Raw genomic sequence first — 15,385 nt, 5'->3', positions numbered from 1 at the left:
TTATAAGGTAAGCTTCTATGTTGAATTTTATTGGTTATAAGGTAAGTGGATATTGTTCTGAAAAATGGTTGTACAAGATTATTATGAGGTAAGCTGTTGACCGGCTGTAAGGTTTTGATGGTGAATTTTATTGGCTGTAAGGTATGGAAATGGTGGCTATAGGGTTGTTATAAGGGAAGTGGTTAGTGGTTTTAAAGTTTTAATGCTCAACTTTATACTTGTATCTAAATATCATTACTTGAGTGACATATAAAAAAAAAGTAATATAATTGTATAGATAAAAAGATTTAAATGTCGTAGTCCCATTAGATATGAAAGTTCTTTTTACGGTACAGTGTCTGACGGTTGAAATAACATTTTAGTTTTTTGTTGGGACGTTATTGGCTCATTGTTTTGAGCTGCCATGTTTTCAGGGGAAGGGGCTTTATCAGCCAATGGAGAATTTGGAGAATCGCTCTCAATTTTTAATGGTTGGAATTAATATATATTTTCATTTTATGCTCATCTTTTCACCCCTCAGCATATATTAAGAATCCGCCTAAAACTCTGTACCTCGATCTAACCAGTCTAGGGGAATACCTATTTCCTTTTTCCCTTTCAAAGGCTTCTTTCCCTTTCAAAGGCATTTAGAAGATCTAAAGCCGAACTCCCCTGCTATTATACGAAATGGTGATATATAATATATATATAATATATAATAGGAGATATATAATATAGTCCACGAGAGTGTAAATGTTTGTGCCACCCCTCAACATATATTAGGAATCCACCTAAAACTCTGTACCCCGATCTAACCTGTCTAGGGGAATAACTATAACCGGGCTTAGAAAATATAACTCTCTTTATTGGCCAAAGTGTCAGACCAACATTATTTGAGTGCTAACTTATTTGAAGTCAGCTAGTATGATAACTCAGACAGAGATATTGAAGCTATAAGGCTCAAAACTGTAACTCAGTGTTTTTTGACCATTCTTATTCTAATGGTACATTTTTATTTTAACCCACTGCCATTTTCAAGGAGTTTTAAGCTCTTTTTCAAAATTCTCGAAAATATATTTTCGAAATACACTTCTACTATCAAAATAAACCCATGTAATAGTTAAAATTCCTGAATCATCTTTCAATAGAAAATTTTTCTCGTTTTGTTTACTATACAAATTTTACTATCGCTATATTTTTTTTACTATCACAAATGTTATTTTTTACTATCAAAATAAACCCATATAATAGTTATAATTCCTGAATCATTTTTCAATAGAAAATTTTTCTTATTTTTTTTTACTATCACTGTATCTACTATCACAGTATTTTTTTTTACTATGACACATTTTTTACTATCAAGATAGTTATAACTCCTGATGCATATTTCAATAGAAAATTTTTCTCAATTTTTTTTACTATCACTATATTTTTCTTTACTATCACAAATTTCTTTACTATCAAAATAAACCCATATAATAATTATAATTCCTGAATCATCTTTCAATAGAAAATTTGTGTCACCTTTTCTTACTATCACAAATTTTATTACCACTATATTTTTTTCAATATCACAATATTTTTTTTTACTATCTCGGTTTCTTTTACTATCAAAATAAACCCATGTAATAGTTATAATTCTTGAATCATCTTCAATTGATTTTTTTTGTAGAATGCGTTATTTAAAATTTAAAAAAAATAGGTCGCAATTCACTCTTTACTAGCCATGATACGGATCTATCTTTTCAAATTGTACGTAGAAGAACTATTGTAACTATTTTTAAATATAAATTCTTAATTCAATAAGGTTATACACTGTTCTGGCTATGTAAAGTTAAGAGGTATTCAAACAGACAACCCAATGGATTCTACAATGCAACAAGTTGGTATGGTTGCTGTTGGTCACTCACTACCTCCTTCTGCAATTACGGAAGTAAAACTTCACCAAAATATGTTCATGTTCCGTGCGTCTTTAGACATGAAACTGATCTTCCTTGATGCTAGGTAAGAGATTGGCTTTTTTTCTTTTTTTTTTGTTTTAGCAAGTATAAATCAAATCCCTTATCGTGTGTGTGTTTTCTTTGTGAATTAAGATTTCACAATAATATGTTCTTGTTCTGTGCGTCCTTTTACATGAAACTGATCTTCTTTGATGCTAGCTAAGAGGTTGTCCTGGATATTTTTTTGGTTTTAGCAAGTACAAATTAAATCCCTCATTGTCGTTTGCATTTGTATTCTTGGTGATGTAAGACTCCGCCAAAATATGTTCATGTTCCGTACATCATTGGACATGAAACGGATGATTTTCGATGCTAGGTGAGAGGTTGGCATGTTTTTTGGTTGCTAGTATAAATTAAATTCCTCATTTTCGTGTCTATATGTATTCTTGATGAAGTAAGATTTCACAATAATATGTTCTTGTTCCGTGCGTCCTTTTATATGAAACTGATCTTCCTTGATGCTAGCTAAGAGGTTGTCCTGGATGTTTTTGGTTTTATCAAGTATAAATTAAATTCACCACTGTCGTGTGCATTTGTATTCTTGGTGATGTCAGACTTCGCCAAAATATGTTCATGTTCCGTGCGTCTTTAGACATGAAACTGATCTTCCTTGATGCTAGGTAAGAGATTGGCTTTTTTTCTTTTTGTTTGTTTTAGCTAGTATAAATCAAATCCCTTATCGTGTGTTTGTGTATTCTTTGTGAAGTGAGATTTCACAATAATATGTTCTTGTTCTGTGTGTCCTTTTACACGAAACTGATTTCCTTGATGCGATGTAAGAGGTTGTCCTGGATATTTTTGGTTTTAGCAAGTATAGATTAAATCTCTCATTGTCGTTTGCATTTGTATTCTTGGTAAAGTAAGACTTCGCCATAATATGTTCATGTTCCGTGTGTCTTTAAACATGAAACTGATCTTTCTTGATGCTAGGTAAAAGATTGGCTTTTTTTTTTGTTTTAGCTAGTATAAATCAAATCCCTTATCGTGTGTGTGTGTGTATTCTTTGTGAAGTAAGATTTCACAATAATATGTTCTTGTTTTGTGCGTCCTTTTACGTGAAACTGATTTCCTTGATGCTATGTAAGAGGTTGGCCTGGATTTTTTTGGTTTTAGCAAGTATAAATTAAATTCCCCATTGTCATGTGCATTTGTATTCTTGGTAAAGTACGACTTCGCCATTATATGTTCATGGTCCGTGCGTCTTTAAACATGAAACTGATCTTCCTTGATACTGGGTAAGAGATTGGCTTTTTTTCTTTTTTTTTGTTTTAGCTAGTATAAATCAAATCCCTTATCGTGTGTGCTAGCTAAGAGGTTGTCCTGGATATTTTTGGTTTTAGCAAGTATAAATTAAATCTCTCATTGTCGTTTGCATTTGTATTCTTGGTAAAGTAAGACTTCGCCATAATATTTTCATGTTCCGTGCGTCTTTAAACATGAAACTGATCTTTCTTGATGCTAGGCAAAAGATTGGCTTTTTTTTGTTTTAGCTAGTATAAATCAAATCCCTTATCGTGTGTGTGTGTGTATTCTTTGTGAAGTAAGATTTCACAATAATATGTTCTTGTTTTGTGCGTCCTTTTACGTGAAACTGATTTCCTTGATGCTATGTAAGAGGTTGGCCTGGATTTTTTTGGTTTTAGCAAGTATAAATTAAATTCCCCATTGTCGTGTGCATTTGTATTCTTGGCAAAGTACGACTTCGCCATTATATGTTCATGTTCCGTGCGTCTTTAAACATGAAACTGATCTTCCTTGATGCTAGGTAAGAGATTGGCTTTTTTTCTTTTTTTTTGATTTAGCTAGTATAAATCAAATCCCTTATCTTGTGTGTGTTTTCTTTGTGAATTAAGATTTCACAATAATATGTTCTTGTTCTGTGCGTCCTTTTACATGAAACTGATCTTCTTTGATGCTAGCTAAGAGGTTGTCCTGGATATTTTTTTGGTTTTAGCAAGTATAAATTAAATCCCTCATTGTCGTGTGCATTTGTTTTCTTGGTGATGTAAGACTCCGCCAAAATATGTTCATGTTCCGTACATCATTGGACATGAAACGGATGATTTTCGATGCTAGGTGAGAGGTTGGCATGTGGTTTGGTTGCTAGTATAAATTAAATTCCTCATTTCCGTGTCTCTGTGTATTCTTGATGAAGTAGGATTTCACAATAATATGTTCTTGTTCCGTGCGTCCTTTTACATGAAACTGATCTTCCTTGATGCTAGCTAAGAGGTTGTCCTGGATGTTTTTGGTTTTATCAAGTATAAATTAAATTCCCCATTGTCGTGTGCATTTGTATTCTTGGTGATGTCAGACTTCGCCAAAATATGTTCATGTTCCGTGCGTCTTTAGACATGAAACTGATCTTCCTTGATGCTAGGTAAGAGATTGGCTTTTTTTCTTTTTTTTTGTTTTAGCTAGTATAAATCAAATCCCTTATCGTGTGTTTGTGTATTCTTTGTGAAGTGAGATTTCACAATAATATGTTCTTGTTTTGTGTGTCCTTTTCCACGAAACTGATTTCCTTGATGCGATGTAAGAGGTTGTCCTGGATATTTTTGGTTTTAGCAAGTATAGATTAAATCCCTCATTGTCGTTTGCATTTGTATTCTTGGTAAAGTAAGACTTCGCCATAATATGTTCATGTTCCATACGTCTTTAAACATGAAACTGATCTTTCTTGATGCTAGGTAAAAGATTGTTTTTTTTTTGTTTTAGCTAGTATAAATCAAATCCCTTATCGTGTGTGTGTGTGTATTCTTTGTGAAGTAAGATTTCACAATAATAAGTTCTTGTTCTATGCGTCCTTTTACGTGAAACTGATTTCCTTGATGCTATGTAAGAGGTTGGCCTGGATTTTTTTGGTTTTAGCAAGTATAAATTAAATTCCCCATTGTCGTGTGCATTTGTATTCTTGGCAAAGTACGACTTCGCCATTATATGTTCATGTTCCGTGCGTCTTTAAACATGAAACTGATCTTTCTTGATGCTAGGTAAAAGATTGGCTTTTTTTGTTTTAGCTAGTATAAATCAAATCCCTTATCGTGTGTGTGTGTGTATTCTTTGTGAAGTAAAATTTCACAATAATATGTTCTTGTTTTGTGCGTCCTTTTACGTAAAACTGATTTCCTTGATGCTATGTAAGAGGTTGGCCTGGATTTTTTTGGTTTTAGCAAGTATAAATCAAATCCCTTATCGTGTGTGTGTGTGTATTCTTTGTGTTTTAAGATTTCACAATAATATGTTCTTGTTCTGTGCGTCCTTTTACATGAAACTGATCTTCTTTGATGCTAGCTAAGAGGTTGTCCTGGATATTTTTTTGGTTTTAGCAAGTATAAATTAAATCCCTCATTGCCGTGTGCATTTGTATTCTTGGTGATGTAAGACTCCGCCAAAATATTTTCATGTTCTGTACATCATTGGACATGAAACGGATGATTTTCGATGCTAGGTGAGAGGTTGGCATGTTTTTTGGTTGCTAGTAAAAATTAAATTCCTCATTTTCGTGTCTATGTGTATTCTTGATGAAGTAAGATTTCACAATAATATGTTCTTGTTCCGTGTGTCCTTTTACATGAAACTGATCTTCCTTGATGCTAGCTAAGAGGTTGTTCTGGATATTTTTGGTTTTATCAAGTATAAATTAAATTCCCCATTGTCGTGTGCATTTGTATTCTTGGTGATGTCAGACTTCGCCAAAATATGTTCATGTTCCGTTTGTCTTAGACATAAAACTGATCTTTCTTGATGCTAGGTAAAAGATTGGCTTTTTTTGTTTTAGCTAGTTTAAATCAAATCCCTTATCGTGTGTGTATGTGTATTCTTTGTGAAGTAAGATTTCACAATAATATGTTCTTGTTTTGTGCGTCCTTTTACGTGAAACTGATTTCCTTGATGATATGTAAGAGGTTGGCCTGGATTTTTTTGTTTTTTGCAAGTATAAATTAAATTCCTCATTGTCGTGTGCATTTGTATTCTTGGCAAAGTACAACTTCGCCATTATATGTTCATGTTCCGTGCGTCTTTAAACATGAAACTGATCTTTCTTGATGCTAGGTAAAGGATTGGCTTTTTTTGTTTTAGCTAGTATAAATCAAATCCCTTATCGTGCGTGTGTGTGTATTCTTTGTGAAGTAAGATTTCACAATAATATTTTCTTGTTTTGTGCGTCCTTTTACGTGAAACTGATTTCCTTGATGCTATGTAAGAAGTTGGCCTGGATTTTTTTGGTTTTAGCAAGTATAAATTAAATTCCCCATTGTCGTGTGCATTTGTATTCTTGGCAAAGTACGACTTCGCCATTATATGTTCATGTTCCGTGCGTCTTTAAACATGAAACTGATCTTTCTTGATGCTAGGTAAAAGATTGTTTTTTTTTTGTTTTAGCTAGTATAAATCAAATCCCTTATCGTGTTTGTGTGTGTATTCTTTGTGAAGTAAGATTTCACAATAATATGTTCTTGTTTTGTGCGTCCTTTTACGTGAAACTGCTTTCCTTGATGCTATGTAAGAGGTTGGCCTGGATTTTTTTGGTTTTAGCAAGTATAAATAAAATCCCCCATTGTCGTGTGCATTTGTATTCTTGGCAAAGTACGACTTCGCCATTAAATGTTCATGTTCCTTGCGTCTTTAAACATGAAACTGATCTTTCTTGATGCTAGGTAAAAGATTGGTTTTTTTTTGTTTTAGCTAGTATAAATCAAATCCCTTATCGCGTGTGTGTGTGTATTCTTTGTGAATTAAGATTTCACAATAATATGTTCTTGTTCTGTGCGTCCTTTTACATGAAACTGATCTTCTTTGATGCTAGCTAAGAGGTTGTCCTGGATATTTTTTTGGTTTTAGCAAGTATAAATTAAATCCCTCATTGTCGTGTGCATTTGTTTTCTTGGTGATGTAAGACTCCGCCAAAATATGTTCATGTTCCGTACATCATTGGAAATGAAACGGATGATTTTCGATGCTAGGTGAGAGGTTGGCATGTTTTTTGGTTGCTAGTATAAATTAAATTCCTCATTTTCGTGTCTATATGTATTCTTGATGAAGTAAGATTTCACAATAATATGTTCTTGTTCCGTGCGTCCTTTTACATGAAACTGATCTTCCTTGATGCTAGCTAAGAGGTTGTCCTGGATGTTTTTGGTTTTATCAAGTATAAATTAAATTCCCCATTGTCGTGTGCATTTGTATTCTTGGTGATGTCAGACTTCGCCAAAATATGTTCATGTTCCGTGCGTCTTTAGACATGAAACTGATCTTCCTTAATGCTAGGTAAGAGATTGGCTTTTTTTCTTCTTTTTTTGTTTTAGCTAGTATAAATCAAATCCTTTATCGTGTGTTTGTGTATTCTTTGTGAAGTGAGATTTCACAATAATATGTTCTTGTTCTGTGTGTCCTTTTACACGAAACTGATTTCCTTGATGCGATGTAAGAGGTTGTCCTGGATATTTTTGGTTTTAGCAGGTATAAATTAAATCTCTCATTGTCGTTTGCATTTGTATTCTTAGTAAAGTAAGTCTTCGCCATAATATATTCATGTTCCGTGCGTCTTTAAACATGAAACTGATCTTTCTTGATGCTAGGTAAAAGATTGGCCTTTTTTTTGTTTTAGCTAGTATAAATCAAATCCCTTATCTTGTGTGTGTGTGTGTTCTTTGTGAAGTAAGATTTCACAATAATATGTTCTTGTTTTGTGCGTCCTTTTGCGTGAAACTGATTTCCTTGATGCTATGTAAGAGGTTGGCCTGGATTTTTTGTTTTAGCAAGTATAAATTAAATTCCCCATTGTCGTGTGCATTTGTATTCTTGGCAAAGTACGACTTCGCCTTTATATGTTCATGTTCCGTGCGTCTTTAAACATGAAACTGATCTTCCTTGATGCTAGGTAAGAGATTGGCTTTTTTTTCTTTTTTTTTTGATTTAGCTATTATAAATCAAATCCCTTATCGTGTGTGTGTCTATTCTTTGTGAAGTAAGATTTCAAAATAATATGTTTTTGTTCTGTGCGTCCTTTTACATGAAACTGATCTTCCTTGATGCTAGCTAAGAGGTTGTCCTGGATATTTCTGGTTTTTGCAAGTATAAATTAAATCTCTCATTGTCGTTTGCATTTGTATTCTTGGTAATGTAAGACTTCGCCATAATATGTTCATGTTCCGTGCGTCTTTAAACATGAAACTGATCTTTCTTGGTGCTAGGTAAGAGATTGGCTTTTTTTTTGTTTTAGCTAGTATAAATCAAATCCCTTATCGTGTGTGTGTGTGTGTGTATTCTTTGTGAAGTAAGATTTCACAATAATATATTCTTGTTTTGTGCGTCCTTTCACGTGAAACTGACTTCCTTGATGCTATGTAAGAGGTTGGCCTGGATTTTTTTGGTTTTAGCAAGTATAAATTAAATTCCCGATTGTCGTGTGCATTTGTATTCTTGGCAAAGTACGACTTCGCCATTATATGTTCATGTTCCGTGCGTCTTTAAACATGAAACTGATATTCCTTCATGCTAGGTAAGAGATTGGCTTTTTTTTGTTTTTTTTTTGTTTTAGCTAGTATAAATCAAATCCCTTATCGTGTGTGTGTCTATTCTTTGTGAAGTAAGATTTCAAAATAATATGTTCTTGTTCTGTGCGTCCTTTTACATGAAACTGATCTTCCTTGATGCTAGCTAAGAGGTTGTCCTGGATATTTTTGGTTTTAGCAAGTATAAATTAAATCTCTCATTGTCGTTTGCATTTGTATGCTTGGTAAAGTAAGACTTCGCCATAATATGTTCATGTTCCGTGCGTCTTCAAACATGAAACTGATCTTTCTTGATGCTAGGTAAAAGATTGGCTTTTTTTTTTTTTTTAGCTAGTATAAATCGAATCCCTTATCGTGTATGTGTGTGTATTCTTTGTGAAGTAAGATTTCACAATAATATGTTCTTGTTTTGTGCGTCCTTTTACGTGAAACTGATTTCCTTGATGCTATGTAAGAGGTTGGCCTGGATTTTTTTGGTTTTAGCAAGTATAAATTAAATTCCCCATTGTCGTGTGCATTTGTATTCTTGGCAAAGTACGACTTCGCCATTATATGTTCATGTTCCGTGCGTGTTTAAACATGAAACTGATCTTCCTTGATGCTAGGTAAGAGATTGGCTTTTTTTCTTTTTTTTTTGTTTTAGCTAGTATAAATCAAATCCCTTATCGTGTGTGTGTCTATTCTTTGTGAAGTAAGATTTCAAAATAATATGTTCTTGTTCTGTGCGTCCTTTTACATGAAACTGATCTTCCTTGATGCTAGCTAAGAGGTTGTCCTGGATATTTTTGGTTTTACCAAGTATAAATTAAATCTTGCATTGTCGTTTGCATTTGTATTCTTGGTAAAGTAAGTCTTCGCCATAATATGTTCATGTTCCGTGCGTCTTTAAACATGAAACTGATCTTTCTTGATGCTAGGTAAAAGATTGGCTTTTTTTGTTTTAGCTAGTATAAATCAAATCCCTTATCGTGTGTGTGTGTGTATGCTCTGTGAACTAAGATTTCACAATAATATTTTCTTGTTTTGTGTGTCCTTTTACGTGAAACTGATTTCCTTGATGCTATGTAAGAGGTTGGCCTGGATTTTTTTGGTTTTAGCAAGTATAAATTAAATTCCCCATTGTCGTGTGCATTTGTATTCTTGGCAAAGTACGACTTCGCCATTATATGTTCATGTTCCGTGCGTCTTTAAACATGAAACTGATCTTTCTGGATGCCAGGTAAAAGATTGGCTTTTTTTTTGTTTTAGCTAGCATAAATCAAATCCCTTATCGTGTGTGTGTGTGTATTCTTTGTGAAGTAAGATTTCACAATAATATGTTCTTGTTTTGTGCGTCCTTTTACGTGAAACTGATTTCCTTGATGCTATGTAAGAGGTTGGCCTGGGTTTTTTGGTTTTAGCAAGTATAAATTAAATTCCCCATTGTCGTGTGCATTTGTATTCTTCGCAAAGTACGACTTCGCCATTATATGTTCATGTTCCGTGCGTCTTTAAACATGAAACTGATCTTCCTTGATGCTAGGTAAGAGATTGGCTTTTTTTCTTTTTTTTTGTTTTAGCTAGTATAAATCAAATCCCTTATCGTGTGTGTGTCTATTCTTTGTGAAGTAAGATTTCAAAATAATATGTTCTTGTTCTGTGCGTCCTTTTACATGATTAAATAAAAAAACAAGTTTTTTAAACTGAAAGTAAGGAGCGACATTAACACTTAAAACGAACAGAAATTATTCCGTATATGAAAGGGGCTGTCCCCTCCTCAACGCCTCGCTCTTTACGCTAAAGTTTTACTTTCTCACAACTCTATTTTTTTTAAACAATAAAAAACTTTTGCATAAAGAGCGAGGCGTTGAGGAGGGGACAGCCCCTTTCATATACGGAATAATTTCTGTTCGTTTTAAGTTTTAATGTTGCTCCTTACTTTCAGTTTAAAAACTTGTTGCTTTTATATTTAATTTCTGATCGTTTTTTAGTTAATGCAGCTTTTATTTTGGCTCACCGTTATTGAATAAGTTAACAAAATTTGCAAAAAAATTTTTACTTTTCTTTTTGCTAAATGGATGTCTCTAAATTTGGTTATGACGTAATTTACAAATTAACTTACGTAACTAACTTCTGTATTCGTATATTTTTCTTCTGGCAAAAAATTCAAAATTTCAGATTTTTGCAGATGTGAGCTTGAAACCTATGTAATTGGGTTTTCTGATACGCTGAATCTGAAGGTGTGATTTTCATTAAAATTGTTTCACTTGTAGGGGATGTTTCACCCCTCTTTCAAATATCGAGTAAATTTTCTCAGGCTCGTAGCCTTTGATGAGTAATACTAAACTTAATAAAATTTATATATTTAGAATCAGCATTATAAACACATTCTTTTGATACATTTATTAATATCAAATTTCGTTTTTAAAAGTTTTGATTACTATTGAGCCATATCGCTTGTTTTTTTTATTGTTTTTTTTCTATTACGTATATGTTATTACGTATATGAGGGGGTTCTCCCCTAAGTCAATACCACGCTCTTCACGTAAAAAGTTAAAAACAAATTTGATTCACAAACCCCTGAATCACCAAGTACCAAGTACCAAGAAAAACTTTAGTGTAAAGAGCGAGGTATTGACGACAGGGTGAACCCCCTAATATATGTAATAATTTATGCTAGTAAAGCTTTTCATGTTCTTCCTTACTTTCAGTTGAAGAAACATTTTTTTTTTTTTAATTTAATTTCTGATCGTTTTTTGAATAATGCTGGGAATTCCGGCACCCCCTTCATGAAAAATTCCCTTCCCCATGAAAAATTCCTCTACGGAAAGATCCTCCCACTTAAAACAACTCCCCCACCCCCCCCCACCCCTACCAGAAAAAATCCCCCGGGAAATATCTGTATACTTTGCAATAACCTATACTATATGTAAACAATGGGTAAAATTCGAAGCTTGCAAGCCCTTCCACTTGGGACTGTGGGGGGTTAAGTCATCCTTTAGAGACATAAATTTTACATTTTTGAGTAGGCTGGACCAAAAGGCTATCTCAAAATTTCCATCAAGTGACTTTGTTAAAAAAAAAATGAAGAGGGTGTAGCTGCACTCCAGTTTTTTAGTCACTTAAAAAGGGCACTAGAAATTTTAATTTCCTGTTAAATGAGCCCTCTCACAATATTCTTTGACCCCTGGGTCGAAACGATCACCCTTGAAAAAAAACACACATCGTGATCTTTCTTCCAGCAAAAATGCAAATTTCCACCTTTTTGCAGATAGGAGCGTGAAACTTCTTTAATAGGGTTATATGATAAGCTGAATGTGATGGTGTAATTTTCGTTAAGGTTAACTAGAAATGCAAAATTCCACATTTTTGCAGATAAGAGTTTGAAGCTTCTTTAATAATGTCCGTTGATAAGCTGAATCTGATGTTGTGAATTCCGTTAAAGTTAATTAAAAAAGTTTGCAATTAAAACAAAATTTTATTGTTTAAAAAAAATTGAGTTGTTAGAAAGTCAGACTTTAGCATAAAGAGTGAGGCGTGGAGGAGTGGACAGCCCCTTTCATATACGGATTATTTTGTGTTCGCTTTATGTTTTAACGTCGTTCCTTAATTACAGTTAAAAAAAAACTTGTTTTTTTTTTATTTCATTTTTGAAAATTTTTGATATAATGCATGTGGTGATCTTTGGTCATTCTACATGAATGATTAAAACGAAATTTGGATATTAATTTTGATTTTATTTGGTTAAATGGCTTTCTCGAAACTTGTTGAATTTTATTTACGAACGTTTTTATTAGTAATAAATATACGTAACTTAAGAATTAACTTACGTAACGAACTTCTATATTCATATATTTTTAATACGTATATTAGGGGGTTTGCCCCCTAGTCAATACCTTGCTCTTTAAGCTAAAGTTCAAATTTTGTTCCAAGTATTTAAAAATGACCCCTTAATTACAAAGTCCGTTAATCAGAATAGATAGCTCTTTTGAAAGCACTAAAAAAAACTATAGCGTAAAGAGCGAGGTATTGACTTGGGGGAGAACCCCCTCATATATGTAATAATTTCTGTTCATTTTAAGTTCTAATGTTGCTTCTTACTTTCAGTTGAAAAAACTTGTTTTTTTAAATTTAATTTCTGATCGTATTTCAAATAATGCTTGGAAATCCGGCGCCCCCTTCATAGTAATATTCCTTACCCCAAAGAAACATCCTCCACGGATAGATTCTCCCGAGTAACCCCCTCTTTCAGCCCCCCCCTACCAGAAAAAAATTCTTCCTGAAAATGTCTGTATACTTCCCAATAACCAATACAATATGTAAGCAATGGGCAAAGATCATAACTTGCAGCCCTTCCCCTGGGAACTGTGGGGGATTAAGTCATCGTAAAAGACATATTTATTAGATTTTCGACGATGCTGAACAAAATGGCTATCTCAAAATTTTGATCGGGTGACTTTGGGAAAAAAATGAGCGTGGGAGGGGGCCTAGTTGCCCTCCATTTTTTTGGTCAATTAAAAACGGCACTAGAACTTTTAATTTCCGTTCCAATGAGCCCTCCTATAATATTCTAGGACCAATGGGTCAATACGATCACCCATGGGAAAAAAAAACAAACAAACAAATAAACACGCACCCGTGATCTTTCTTCTCGCAAAAAATGCAAAATTTCACACTTTTGCAGATAGGAGCTTGAAACTTCTAAAGTAGTGTTCTCTGATATGCTGAATATTATGGTGTGAGTTTCATTAAGGCTCTATAATTTTTAGGGGGTCTTTCCCCCTTTTCTCGAAAATCATCCAAACTTTCTCAGGTGCGTAACTTTTGATGAGTAAGACTAAACTTGATGAAACTTCTATATATTAAATAAGAATTAAAATCTGATTGTTTTGATGTATCTATTGGTATCAAAATTCCGTTTTTTAGAGTTTCGGTTACCATTGAGCCGGGTCGCTCCTTACTTACAGTTCGTTACCACGAACTGTTTGAAACTGATCTTCCTTGATGCTAGCTAAGAGGTTGTCCTGGATATTTTTGGTTTTAGCAAGTATAAATTAAATCTCTCATTGTCGTTTGCATTTGTATTCTTGGTAATGTAAGACTTCGCCATAATATGTTCATGTTCCGTGCGTCTTTAAACATGAAACTGATCTTTCTTGGTGCTAGGTAAGAGATTGGCTTTTTTTTTGTTTTAGCTAGTATAAATCAAATCCCTTATCGTGTGTGTGTGTGTATTCTTTGTGAAGTAAGATTTCACAATAATATGTTCTTGTTTTGTGCGTCCTTTCACGTGAAACTGATTTCCTTGATGCTATGTAAGAGGTTGGCCTGGATTTTTTTGGTTTTAGCAAGTATAAATTAAATATCCCCATTGTCGTGTGCATTTGTATTCTTGGTAAAGTAAGACCTCTCCATAATATGTTCATGTTCCGTGCGTCTATAAACATGAAACTGATCTTCCTTTATGCTAGGTAAGACATTGGCTTTTTTTTTCTTTTTTTTTTGCTTTAGCTAGTATAAATCAAATCCCTTATCGTGTGTGTGTGTATTCTTTGTGAAGTAAGATTTTAAAATAATATGTTCTTGTTCTGTATGTCCTTTTACATGAAACTGATTTCCTTGATGCTATGTAAGAGGTTGGCCTGGATTTTTTTGGTTTTAGTAAGTATAAATTAAATTCCCCATTGTCGTGTGCATTTGTATTCTTGGTAAAGTAAGACCTCGCCATAATATGTTCATGTTCCGTGCGTCTATAAACATGAAACTGATCTTCCTTTATGCTAGGTAAGACATTGGCTTTTTTTCTTTTTTTTGCTTTAGCTAGTATAAACCAAATCCCTTATCGTGTGTGTGTGTATTCTTTGTGAAGTAAGATTTTAAAATAATATGTTCTTGTTCTGTATGTCCTTTTACATGAAACTGATTTCCTTGATGCTATGTAAGAGGTTGTCCTGGATTTTGTTGTTTCCCCATAATATATTTTTTTTGGCGTCATTGGACGTGCAACTGATCTTCCTTAATGCTAGGTTAAGGATTGCACGTATTCGCTATTCTCACATTGTAAAAACAGTTATTTGCTATCACTGCTAATCCATGTTCACTTTGAGATTACTCACTAACATTTATTCGCATATTTGTTTTCTCAACCAATCTATGAAGGAAATGTGTAGAAATATATATACAAAGAAAAAAAGTGACATCAGAGCACGAGGCTAACCAACAAAATTAAAAAAAAATAATAAACTTAAGTGATTAAGAAACTTAAATCACGAATTCGTTTATGCTCCGAGTCTTATAAGTGCATCCACGCTGTAGATATTGTATATGTTTGCTATTCTATGACCGCTCTGCATTTATTCGTTGACGTTTATTCACATATTAACTACTCTTATCAAGTCTATGAAGAAAAGGCGTGAAAATATATATACAAATAAAAATGTGATATCAGAACATGAGGCTAAACAACAAAATTTAAAATAAACAATATTTTTTTTGTGATGAAATTAAAATCAGGAATTCGCCCAGGTTTCGAATTTTATTAGTACGACCTCGCTGTAGAAATTGCACATATTTAAAATTCTGTGTTCGCTATAGATTTACTCATTAAGGTTTGGTTGCATTTTCGCTATTCTTGTCTAATCTATGACGGAAAGGACATGGAAATATAGATACAAAGGAAAACGCATTATCAGAACACGAGGCTAAGAAACAAAATTTAAAATGAATACTATTTTTTTTTTATGATGAAATTTAAATGATGAATTCGCCCAGGTTCTGAGTTTCATCAGTACGTCCACGCTGCAGAAAGTGCATATATTTCTTATTCTATGTTCGCTATAAAATTACTCATTAACCTTTGTTTGTATATTCGCTATTCTTATCTAGTCTATGAAGGAAAAGACTAGGAAA

At 33.3% G+C, this 15,385-nt stretch overlaps 1 protein-coding gene across 1 annotated transcript in view; it reads left to right on the top strand.

The window, feature by feature from the left end:
- LOC148940219 (single-minded homolog 1-like) overlaps window positions 1-15,385 on the top strand; it is a 31,780-nt gene that overhangs the window by 15,166 nt on the left and 1,229 nt on the right. Inside the window, exons 6-7 of the mRNA XM_089106099.1 lie at window positions 1,787-1,983; window positions 7,487-7,490. Coding sequence (XP_088962225.1) covers window positions 1,787-1,983; window positions 7,487-7,490 — 201 coding nt within the window. The remainder of the gene's footprint in view (window positions 1-1,786; window positions 1,984-7,486; window positions 7,491-15,385) is intronic.

This window comes from Artemia sp. Qi Xiang Cuo, chromosome 20 (assembly GCF_049724085.1).
Source record: "Artemia sp. Qi Xiang Cuo chromosome 20, ASM4972408v1, whole genome shotgun sequence".
Classification (NCBI taxonomy): domain Eukaryota; kingdom Metazoa; phylum Arthropoda; class Branchiopoda; order Anostraca; family Artemiidae; genus Artemia; species Artemia sp. Qi Xiang Cuo.
This window is presented reverse-complemented; position numbering and strand designations above follow the sequence as displayed.